Genomic DNA, 12171 nt, shown 5'->3' on the forward strand with positions numbered 1-12171 from the left:
GGCGACCACCACCACACCTGGCTAATTTTTGTAATTTTAGTAGAGACGGGGTTTCAGGCTGCCCCATCATTGAGTCTTTAATACTGCCAACTTCAGCAGTGTACAGTTTGCTCTTCAACCTTCTTTTGAGGCTTTAAGTTAGGCAAATATATTTTTCTTAGAATTTTTGAAAACTCCTTTTCATCGGAGCTTGTTTTAATTATATGGTTGCATTGTCCTCTTAAACTTCTGTGAAAATAATAACTGGAGTTTTCATTTGCATTAGTTGTTTCATGAGAGGTCAAGTTTTTTGCTCATTTATTTGGATGTTTCCTTTTCATGCTATTTTTGTCTTGGGATTTGGTCATTTATTCACATTTTTAATTAGCTACTTGATTTTAATAAAGTATCAGTAGTTACTTTCAGGGTTCTTGGTGATTATAATAATTACTCACCTAGCAGGCTTCTTTCTTGCATGCAGTAGCTCACTACAGGAATCTGTGTGTCTACAAGATTTCGGGACAAGTGGAGAAACCCCACTCTATTAACTGCCTATACTGGGAAGGAGCTACAAGGGAGACAGAATAATTTGGTGACTCCACTACTGCCTTAAGATACCTTCCCCTGACTTCTCTTTTAAAAAACCTACAGGTCTCTGTACCCCTGACCTTACTTTCCACACTGCCTTATTTCTCTCTTCATCCCCAAAATCTGTATTAGAATGTCCCTGCAGGCTATAACGCCTTTCATAAAAGTAAAATACCCAGTCTTTTCAAGAGAACAATAAAATAGGCAGTCTCCTACCTCTTGTCTTACTCTGACATAAACTCCATGAAGATAAGTATTGTATACATACTGCTCATGCTGCACAGCACTCACCCTTATCCGCAGGGCAATGCATCCCAAGACCCCCAGTGGATGCTTGAAACTGCAGAGTAACACAACTGAGTGCCACCGTCAGAACACATTCCTTTTCACATCTTCCACCCACAAATGTAATGGCTTTTCCATCTTAACTAAGCACTTATCTGGACTGCAGCCATAACTTTTGCAGTTTTAGTTACAACAGCAAAACTGGCATTAATTTTTTTTTTCTTCTTCACAATTTCATGGATAGTTTTGTTCTTACTGTAGATCTTACCAACCTCAGCATATGATGTTTTTTCTTTTGAGAATTTTCACCTTTTCTCTTAAAGAAAGAGCTTTACAGCTTCTCTTTGGCATATCTCAATTGCCAGCATCACTGCTCTTTTACTTTGGGGCCATTACTAAGTCAGAAAAGGGTTACTTGAAAAAAAGCACTGAGATATCACCGGGGTCCATCTGATAACCGAGATGGTAACTAAGTGGCTAGTGACATATACAGCATGGATATGCTGGACAAAGGGGTGATAGACGTCCCAGGTAGGATGAAGCGGGGTGACTTGAGATTTCACTATTCAGTATGGTGCACAATTTAAAACTTAGGAATTGTTTATTTCCTGGAACTTTTCATTTAACATTTTTGGACTGTGGTTGAGCACAGGTAACTGAAACTGTGGAAAATAAGGATTGGAGGATAAGCAGGAACAGTGATATTTATTTCATTGCACAGTGCCTAGAATACAGTAGGTGTACTGTAAGTATTTTCTAAAGGGACAACTTTTCTGAAACTAAAAATACTTATGTTTTACCCAATAATTTTTTCTTCTGGAAATTATCTGAAGGAAATATTCAGAGATGTTTACAAAGTTTTGTGTATGAGTGTCCATGTTATTTGTAATTGTGAAAAATGAAAGCAACTCAAAAGTTTAACAGTGGTCATCTAAATTACTGTATATACTGTATACATAGGTTGAATAGAAGGTCATTCCATTTGTTTATTCATGAGAGGTACAATGTTCAGGAATCTGTAAAATATGTTTTGTTTTAACCAAAAAAATTTTTGACATACCTTGAATAGGATGGCTATAAATTGTGACTTTTAAATTGTTGTAATTTTTTGTAGCATTATCTGATATTTTTATTTTTAATGTATGTTCTTAAGTAGTTTAGAGATAGTCAGATTATAAAAATCTAAGATCAAACAAATGAAGCTTATTTTTATGTATTCATAGTATAAAAGACATTCAATAAATAGATAATATTTTTGTTTTATTCTAGAAAACAGCTCCTTGAACATGGTGAGGTAAAGCTTTCATTTTAATCTCTGGTTGACTTGTGTATTAAATTCTAGTTCAAGGATAATTAACAGAGGTATAACCTTGCTGCTGTTGCACCATCAGTAGTGAGTTGTTCAGCATTGGTGAGAAATTTCTGCTGATCCTTCTCACTCTTTCATCCACTCTGTTTTGCATACTAATAAGGATTTAAAAACTAGAAGACTGATTTATGACTGTAGTACAGAATTAAATTAAATTGTATTCATTTAACAGTAACAAGCATTTGGTTTCTAGCCTGCTGAGCTAATCAGCTACAGTCCATTAGGGCAGGCACCCATGGCCCTGTGACTGGTGGCCATCTGCCACTACATGGATTTGCTGGTCAGTCAGTGACAAGCTCAGAAGTGTTGAAGGATAAAAAAGATATTACAGTAATGTTCCTGCCCTTCAGTACGTGTAATTTTACAAAGGAGACAAATAAGACAACATTGTATATGGTACAAAATTATTTTGTGGCATAATAAGGAAAAGATCAATGTGGAAATAATGGAAATATTTCCTATATCATAAAACTTTAAGTGGGTCTTGAGGTAAAGGTCAAATTTACAACAGTGGGTAACTGAATTTGGACTTAATAGGAATAGATTATGACACATGTTGAATATCCCTTATCCAAAATGCTTAGGTCTAGAAGCATTTCAGATTTCAGATTTTTTTCAAATTTTGGAGTATTTACACTATAGTTACTAGTTGAGCATCCCTTATCTAAAAATCTCAAACCCAAAATGCTTCAATGAGACTTTGTTTTGAACATCATATTGGTACTCAAAAGTTTCAGATTTTGGAGCATTTTAGATTTCGGATTTTTGGATCAGGGATGCATTAGTAACTTTGTCACTTTACAGTGAGGCCCACTCTGTTGGTCCTCCACCTCCTCACACTGCCTCTTGCACTCCCTGGCTCCTCTGCTTCATTTTCTTGCCAATTGCACTTATTGCCTTAGAGTAGACTATGTAATGGATTTATTTATTTGCTATGTCTATGTATTGTGTGTCTTTCATTACTAAATGTACTTAAATGTAATACAAGGGCAGAAGTTGCTCACTGTTGTATCTGAAGCACCCAGAAGAGTACATGGAACATAATAGGCATTTTATAAATTGTTGTTGAATGAATGAACACTAATAGGCTTACCAAGTTAGAAGATCCTTGTCTTAATGAATAATATAGTTTTAATATACTTCATTAATTTAAAAATATGAAAAGTAAAAATGTGATTTTGTCTTATTTGTGTTTTTATAGCTGGCTTTTCACACATTGCAGTTGTTAGCGTTTACTGCCCTTGCCATTTTAATTATGAGGCTAAAGCTGTTTTTGACGCCACACATGTGTGTTATGGCTTCCTTGATATGCTCTCGACGGGTAAGGAATTCGTTCTTGTATAACAATACTGTAAAAACTACAGCAGCTACAGTTAGTAGTTACCGTGGCTTTGCTGACTAATTCGAAATATAAACACACTGTTTTTAACTTAACTAACTTAAATGATTTAAAATATTAGTTCATGATTCACTATAAGCAAGAAAAGCAATTTTAAGTGGCTTTGAAAAGTATTTTTAGATTTTAATTGATGTTTCTATAACAAGTGATTAGGCAAACTTTTCCCCTCTGTTAATATCCTGTCCATGAACATAACCTTTTGTAGTTCTGGTTTGTGTAAGAATTTCCTGCTGGGCACAGTAGCTCAAGCCTGTAATCCCAGCACTTTGGGAGGCCAAGGTGGGCAGATCACTTGAGGCCAGGAGTTGCAGACCAGCCTTGCCAACATAGTGGAACCCCATCTCTACTGAAAATAGAAAAATTTGCCAGGTGTGGTGGTGAGCACCTGTAATTTAAGCTACTCGGGTGGCTGAGGCAGGAGAATCACTTGAACCTGGAAGATGGAGGCTATAGTCAGCCAAGATCATACCACAGCATTCTAACCTCGGTGACAGAGTGAGACTCTGTCTCAAGAAAAGAAAGGAACGACAAATGAATGAAAGAGAAAAGGAAAGAAAAGACAGAGAGGGACAAAAGAGAGAGAGAGAGATGGAGGGAGAGAGAGAAAGAAAAGAGAGAGAGAGAAAAGAGTTTTCTCGTGGCCAGGCACAGTGGTTCACAGCTGTAATCCCAGCACTTTGGGAAACCAAGGTGGACAGATCACTTGAGGCCAGGAGTTCGAAACCAGCCTGGCCAACATGGTGAAACTGCATCTCTACTAAAAATACAAAAATTAGCCAGGCGTGGTTATGAGCATCTGTAATTCCAGCTACTCATGAGGTGGAGGCAGGAGAATCACTTGAACCTGGCAGGCGGAAGTTGCAGTCAACCAGGATGGCACCACAGCACTCTTAATTGGGTGAAAGAGTGAGACTCTGTGTCAAAAAAAAAAAAAGAAAAAAAAAAGAAAAAGAGTTTCCTGGTGGGGGCTGGGCACAGTGGCTCACACCTGTAATCCCAACACTTTGGGAGGCTGAGGTGGGTGAGGTCAGGAGTTTGAGAACAGCCTGACCACCATGATGAAACCAGCCTGACCAACATGATGAAACCCTGTCTCTAGTAAAATACAAAAATTAGCCGGGCATGGTGGTGTAATCTCAGCTACTCAGGAGACTGAGGCAGGAGAATTGCTTGAACCCAGGAGACAGAGGTTGAAGTGAGCTGAGGTCGCATCACTGCATTCCAGCCTGGACAACACAGTGAGACTCCGTCCCCTCCACCTGCCCCCAAAAAAGTTTCCTGGTGCATTTGAAGTACTCATACAATACTAGACTAGATGCAAAGTAATTGCTCTAGTATGGTCCTGTTTGGCTCAAAGAATCTATAAGAAATTCTGGGGTTCTATCACTGTATCGAACATACCAAAGGGCTAGATAAATTAGCTAAAATATTGGGTCTAAGGTACTTCTAGATATCTTATTTAGTTTTGATTATGAGTATATAGTCTTAAATTATCATAATGCCTGTTTTCCAGAGAAGAATCTGTATATATCATGCTAATAGGGCTTCCCTGTCGACTAAAGATGTCAGCCAAGTATGAAACGATTTAGTTCTAAGATACTTAACAATTGCGATTTATTTATTTTAATCCTTGATAGTAAATTAGTACTAGAAGGATCAGGTATTTCTTCCTTAATTCTTTCCAGGGGAGAGAAAGTTCCATTTTCACCTGGGCCCTGTAATGCCAACATATTCATTGCTTTAGAAACAATCGGGGATGATAATTCTGTATACATGTGTGCTGATATCAAAGAGTAATTCATATTGGTTTAAGTAACAAGGTGAGAATTTATTGTGGACCCTAGAGTACTCTTCATATGAGAACTATAAATAAATGGTTTCTTTCATTTCAGCTCTTTGGCTGGATTTTTTGCAGAGTTCGTTTTGAGAATGTTATCTTTGGCATTCTAACAGTGATGTCGATTCAAGGTTGTGCAAACCTCCATAATCAATGGAGCATAATAGGAGAATTTAATAATTTGCCTCAGGAAGAACTTATCCAATGGATCAAATACAACACCAGACCAGGTATGTAGGTATTTGGTTATATGCATAGTTTTTTGTTTTTCTTCCAGAGACTTTTCTTTATTCAAGTATTTTTCTTGGCTCTCAAGTACAGCAAAATTGTTCAAAGTTCCTTTGAAAAAGAAAAGAGGAACAGATATTATTTCCTCATTTCTTTATATTTTAAAGACATTTTTGGACTCTTTCTTCAAAGCTAAATGTATAATGTAGTTACAGTTTCTCTATGTCTACTATAAACCTTAAGAGAGGCAATAATTTTACATCAAACTCTGGTTACAGTGCTATGACACAACACACAGATTTAAAGCTGTTGTTCAAAGCTTTTCTTGATGTGTTTCTTTTTTTTTCTTTTTTTTTTTTTTATTGTACTTTAGATTCTGGGGTACGTGTGTAGATCATGCAGGCTTGTTGCATAGGTACTTACATGACAAGGTGGTTTGCTGCCTCCATTCCCGGTCACCTATATCTGGCATTTCTCCCCATGTTATCCCTCCCCAACCTCCCCACCCCCTGCTATCCCTCCCCTAACCTGCCCCAACAGACCCCAGTGTGTGATGATCCCCTTCCTGTGTCCATGTGTCCTCATTGTTCAACACCCATCTATGAGCAAGAACATGCAGTGTTTTATTTTTTGTTCTTGTGTCAGTTTGCTGAGAATGATGGTTTCCAGATTCATCCATGTCCCTAAAAGAATATGAACTCATCATTTTTTGTGGCTGCATAATATTCCATGCTGTATATGTGCCACATTTTCCTTGTCCAGTCTATCATTGTTGGTTCCAGGTCTTTGCTATTGTAAACAGTGCCACAATGAACATACATGTCTTTATAATAGAAGGATTTATAATCCTTTGGGTATATACCCAGTAATGGGATTGCTGGGTCAAATGGAATTTCTATTTCTAGATCCTTGAAGAATCACCACACTGTCTTCCACAATTGTTGAACTAATTTACACTCCCACCAACAGTGTAAGTGTTCTTATTTCACCACATCCTTTCCGGCATCTGTTGTCTCCAGTTTTCATGATTACCATTCTAACTGGCATGAGATGGTATCTCAATGTGGTTTTGATTTGCATTTGTCTAATGACCAGTGATGATGAGCATTTTTTCACATGTTTGATGTCCTCATATATGTCTTCTTTTGAAAAGTGTCTGTTCATATCCTTTACCCACTTTTGAATGGTTTTTTTTTATTTTTTTATTTTTTGCAAATCTGTTGTAGTTCTCTGTATATTCTGGATATTAGCCCTTTGTCAGATGGGTAGATTCAAAAAAATTTTTTCCCATTCTGTTGGTTGCCAGATAACCCTAATGATTGTTTCTTTTGCTATACAGATGCTCTGGAGTTTAATTAGATCCCATTTGTCTGTTTTGGCTTTTGTTGCCAATGCTTTTGGTGTTTTAGTCATGAAGTCCTTGCCTATGCCTATGTCCTGAATAATGGTTTTGCCTAGGCTTTCTTCTAGGGTTTTTTATGGTGTTAGGTCTTACATTTAAACCTTTAATCCATCTGGAGTTAATTTTAGTGTAAGGTGTCAGGAAGGGGTCCAGTTTCTGCATTCTGCACATGGCTAGCCAGTTTTCCCAACACCATGTATTGAACAGGGAATCCTTTCCCCAGTGCTTTTGTCAGGTTTGTCAAAGATCAGATGGTTGCAGATGTGTGGCATTGCCTCTGAGGCCTCTGTTCTGTTCCATTGGTCTATATCTCTGATTTGGTACCAGAACCATGCTGTTTTGATTACTGTAGCCTTGTAGTATAGTTTGAAGTCCAGCAGTGTGATGCCTCCAGCTTTGTTCTTTTTGCTTAGGATTGCCTTGGCTATGTGGGCTCTCTTTTGGTTCCATATGAAGTTTAAGATGGTTTTGTTTCAGTTCTGTGAAGAAGGTCATTGGTAGCTTGATGGGGATAGTGTTGAATCCATAAATTACTTTGGGCAGTATGGCCATTTTCACGATATTGATTCTTCCTAACTATGAGCATGGAATGTTTTCCCATCTGTCTCTATCCTCTCTTATTTCATTGAGCAGTGGTTTGTAGTACTCCTTGAAGAGGTCCTTTATATGCTTTTTTAGTTGTATTCCTAGGTATTTTATTATCTTTGTAGCAATTGTGAATTGGAGTTCGCTCTTGATTTGGCTGTTAGTCTGTTCTTGGTGTATAGGATGCTTATGATTTCTGCACATTGATTTTGTATCCTGAGTCTTTGCTAAAGCAGTTTAAGGAAATTTTGGGCTGAGATAATGGGATCTTCTAAATATACAATCATGTCATCTGCAAATAGAGACAATTTGACTTCCCCCCCTCCTAATTGAATACACTCTATTTCTTTCTTTTGCCTGATTGTTCTGGCTAGAACTTCCAATACTGTATTGACAGGAGTGGTGAGAGAGGGCATCCTTGCCTCATGCCAGATTTCAAAGGTAATGCCTCCAGTTTTTGCCCATTCAGTATGATATTGGCTGTGGGTTTGTTGTAAATAGCTTTTATATTTTGAGATATGTTCCATCAATACCTAGTTTATTGAGAGTTTTTAGCATAAAGGGCTGTTGAATTTTGTCGAAGGCCTTCTCTGCATCTAGTGGGATAATCATGTGGTCTTTGTCTTTGGTTCTGTTTATGTGGTGAATTACATTTATAGACTTGCATATGTTGAAATAGCCTTGCATCCCGGGATGAAGCCTACTTGATCATGATGGATAAGATTTTTGATATGCTGTTGCAGTTGGTTTGCCAGTATTTTATTGAAGATTTTTGCATCTATGTTCATCATAGATATTGGCCTGAAGTTTACTGTTTTTGTTGAGTGTCTGTTGGGTTTTCGTATCAGGATGATGTTGGTCTTATAAAATGATTTGGGAAGGATTCCCTCCTTTTGTTTTGTTTGGAATAGTTTCAGAAGTAATGGTACCAGCTACTCTTTTTATGTCTGGTAGAATTCGGCTGTGAACCCGTCTGGCCCTGGACTTTTTTTTTGGTTGGTAAGCTATTAATTGCTGCCTCAACTCCAGCCCTTGTTTTTGGTCTATTTGGGGTTCCAATTCCTTCCTGGTTTAGGCTTGGGAAGGTGCAAGTGTCCAGGAATTTATCCATTTCTTCCTGGTTTACTGGTTTATGTTCATAGAGTTGTTTGTAGTACTCTCTGATGGTAGTTTGTATTTCTGTGGAATTGGTGTTGATATCCCCTTTATCATTTTTTATTGCATCTATTTGATTCTTCTCTCTTTTCTTTTTTACTAATCTGGCTAGTGGTCTATTTTGTTGATCTTTTCAAACAACCAGCTCCTGGATTTATTGATTTTTTTGAAGGGTTTTTTTTTTGTGTGTGTGTATGTGTGTGTGTCTCTGTCTCCTTTAGCTCTGCTCTGATCTTAGTTATTTCCTGTCTTCTGCTAGCTTTCGAGTTTTTTGATCTTCCTCCTGTAGCTCTTTCAATTTTGATGATAGGGTGTCGATTTTAGATCTTTCCTTCTCATGTGGGCATATACTGCTATACATTTTCATCTAGACATGCTTTAAATGTGTCCCAGAGATTCTGGTATATTGTGTCTTCATTCTTGTTGGTTTCAAAGCACATCTTTATTTCTGCCTTCATTTCATTGTTTATCCAGTCAACATTCAGGAGCCAGTTTGTCAGTTTCCATGTAGTTGTGTGGTTTTTAGCTAGTTTCTTAACCCTGAGTTCTAATTTGATTGCACTGTGGTCTGAGAGACTGTTTGTTACTATTTCCATTCTTTTGCGTTTGTCGAGGAGTGATTTACTTCCACTGTGTGGTCAATTTTAGATTAGGCATGATGTGGTGCTGAAAACAATGTATATTCTCTGGATTTGGGGTGTAGAGTTCTGTAGATGTCTATTAGGTCTGCTTGTTCCAGATCCGATTTCAAGTCCTGGATATCCTTGTTAATTTTCTGTCTTGTTGATCTAATATTGACCCTGGAGTGTTAAAGTCTTCCACTATTATTGTGTGCAAGTCTAAGTCTGTTTGTAGGTTGTTAAGAACTTGCTTTATGTATCTGTGTGCTCCTGTATTAGTTGTGTTTATATTTAAGATTGTTAGCTCTTCTTGTTGCATTGATCCTTTTACCATTATGTAATGCCCTTCTTTGCCCCTTTTGGTCTTTGTTGGTTTAAAGTCCACTTTATCAGAGACTAGGGTTGCAACCCCTGCTTTTTTGTTTTTTGCTCTCTATTTGCATGGTAAATCTTCCTCCATCCCTTTATTTTGAGCCTATATGTGTCCTTGCATAAGAGATGGGTTTCCTGAATACAGTACACTGATGAGTCTTGACTTTTTATCCACCTTGCCAGTCTGTGTCTTTTGATTGGGGCATTTAGCCCATTTACATTTTAGGTTAATATTTTTGTGTGTGAATTTGCTATTTTGGTGCTAGCTGGTTGTTTTGCCCATTAGTTAATGCAGTTTCTTCATTGTATTGATGGTCTTTACCACTTGGTATGTTTTTGGAGTGGCTGGTACTGGTTGTTCCTTTTTATGTTGAGTTTTTCTTTCAAGTGCTCTTGTAAGGCAGGGTTGGTGCTGATGAAATCTCTCAGCATTAGCTTGTCCATAAAGGATTTTATTTCTCCTTCGCTTATGAAGCTTAGTTTGGGTGGATATGAAATTCTAGCTTGAAAGTTCTTTTCTTTAAGGATGTTGAATATTGGCCCCCACTGTCTTCTAGCTTGTAGGGTTTCTGCCCAGAGACAGAAGTCTGATGGGCTCCCCTTTATGGGTTACCTGACCTTTCTCTCCTGCTGCCCTTAGCAATTTTTCCTTCATTTCAAGCCTGGTGAATCTGATGATTATATGCCTTGCGGCTGCTCTTCTTGAGAAATATATTTGTGGTGTTCTCTGTATTTTCTGGACTTGAATGGTGGCCTGCCTTCCTAGGCTGGGGAAGTTCTCCTGGATAATATCCTGCAGAGTGTTTTCCAGCTTGGATTCTTTCTCCCCGCCATATTCTGGTACACTTATCAAACATAGATTAGGTCTTTTCACATAATCCCATATTTCTTGGAGACTTTATGCATTTCCTTTCACTCTTTTTTCTCTAATCTTTCCTTCTTGTTTTATTTAATTGAGTTGATCTTTAATCTCTGATATCCTTTCTTCTGCTTGGTCGATTCTGCTATTGAAACTCGTGCATGCTTTGTGAAGCTCTCGTGTTGTGTTTTTTAGCTCCATCAAGTCATTTATGTTCTTCTCTAAGCTGGCTATTCTAGTTAGCATTTCGCCTAACCTTTTTTTTCCAGGTCCTTAGTTTCTTTGCATTGGGTTAGAACATGTTCTTTTAGCTCAGAGAAGTTCATTATTACCCACCTTCTGAAGCCTGCTTATGTCAATTCATCGGACTCATTCTCCATCCAGCTTTGTTCCCTTGCTGGTGAGGAGTTGTGATCCCTTGGAGGAGGAGAGGCATTCTGGTTTTTGGTGTTTTCATCCCTTTTGTGCTGGTTTCTTCCCATCTTCATGGATTCGTCTACCTGTGGTCTTTGTAGTTGGTGACTTTCAGATGGCTTCTCTGAGTGGATGTCCTTTTTGTTGATGTGGAAGCTATTTCTTTCTGTTTTTTTAGTTTTCCTTCTAACAGGCCCCTCTGCTGCAGGATTGCTGGAGGTCCACTCCAGACTCTGCTTGCCAATCACCTGCAGGGGCTGCAGAACAGCAAGGGTTGCTGCCTGTTCCTTCTTCTCTTATTTTTGTCCCAGAAGGATACCTGCCAGATGTCAGTCCCAGCTTTCCTTTATGAAGTGCCTCTTTGGATATATGGGGGTCAGGGAGCTGCTTGAGGAGACAGTCTGTCCCTTATCAGAGCTCAGGTGCTGTGCTGGGAGTTTCATTGTTCCATTCAGAGCTGCTGGGCAGGTATGTTTAAGTCTGCAGCAGTGGCACTCATAACCGCCTCTTTTCCCTGGTGCTCTGTCTTGTGAAGGAGAGGCTTTATTTATAAGTTCCTGACATGCTGCTGCCTTTTTTCAGAGATGCCCTGCCCAGCAAGGAGATGGTCTAGTCAGTCTGCAAGCAGAGGCATTGTTGAGCTGCCATGGGCCCTGCCAAGCTGCTATGTAATCTTCTTTGTGGTTTTGTTTACAGAGGTACAGTTAGTACTGCCTCAGTAGTGGCCGTCTGCCTCTGGAATGGCAGCCTGCCTCAGTAATGGTGGACTCTCTTGGTAGTGGCGGCCTGCCTCAGTCATATGCATAGTTTTATGCAAACATAGTCACAAAGACATTTGTGTATACTATATAATTGTCATTTCTGATGTATGTGTGTATGAGAGATTTACAAATAGGCATTCATACTCTCCCAGACTTTGAGTGGACTATTGCAATGTCCAATCAATTAAATTCTTCCAAAAGGCAATTTTGTGCTTCCTTAAGCCCCTCCTAGATAATTATCAAAGAATTTTAATTAGCAACAGGAAATTAATGATTTTTCACAAGTTATGTCCTTTTTTTTTTTTTTTTTTTTTTTTT

At 38.3% G+C, this 12171-nt stretch overlaps 1 protein-coding gene across 5 annotated transcripts in view; it reads left to right on the forward strand.

Annotated features, from left to right (window-relative positions):
* DPY19L2 (dpy-19 like 2) overlaps nt 1-12171 on the forward strand; it is a 108948-nt gene that overhangs the window by 69850 nt on the left and 26927 nt on the right. For 4 of the 5 annotated variants that reach the window (XM_037729118.1, XM_017502223.2, XM_037729116.1 and 1 more), the window contains 3 exons: nt 2122-2146; nt 3423-3542; nt 5513-5687. In XM_037729118.1, coding sequence (XP_037585046.1) covers nt 2122-2146; nt 3423-3542; nt 5513-5687 — 320 coding nt within the window. The remainder of the gene's footprint in view (nt 1-2121; nt 2147-3422; nt 3543-5512; nt 5688-12171) is intronic. The other variant, XM_037729119.1, reaches the window with a different exon arrangement.

Source organism: Cebus imitator, unplaced genomic scaffold (genome assembly GCF_001604975.1).
Source record: "Cebus imitator isolate Cc_AM_T3 unplaced genomic scaffold, Cebus_imitator-1.0 Scaffold294, whole genome shotgun sequence".
Classification (NCBI taxonomy): domain Eukaryota; kingdom Metazoa; phylum Chordata; class Mammalia; order Primates; family Cebidae; genus Cebus; species Cebus imitator.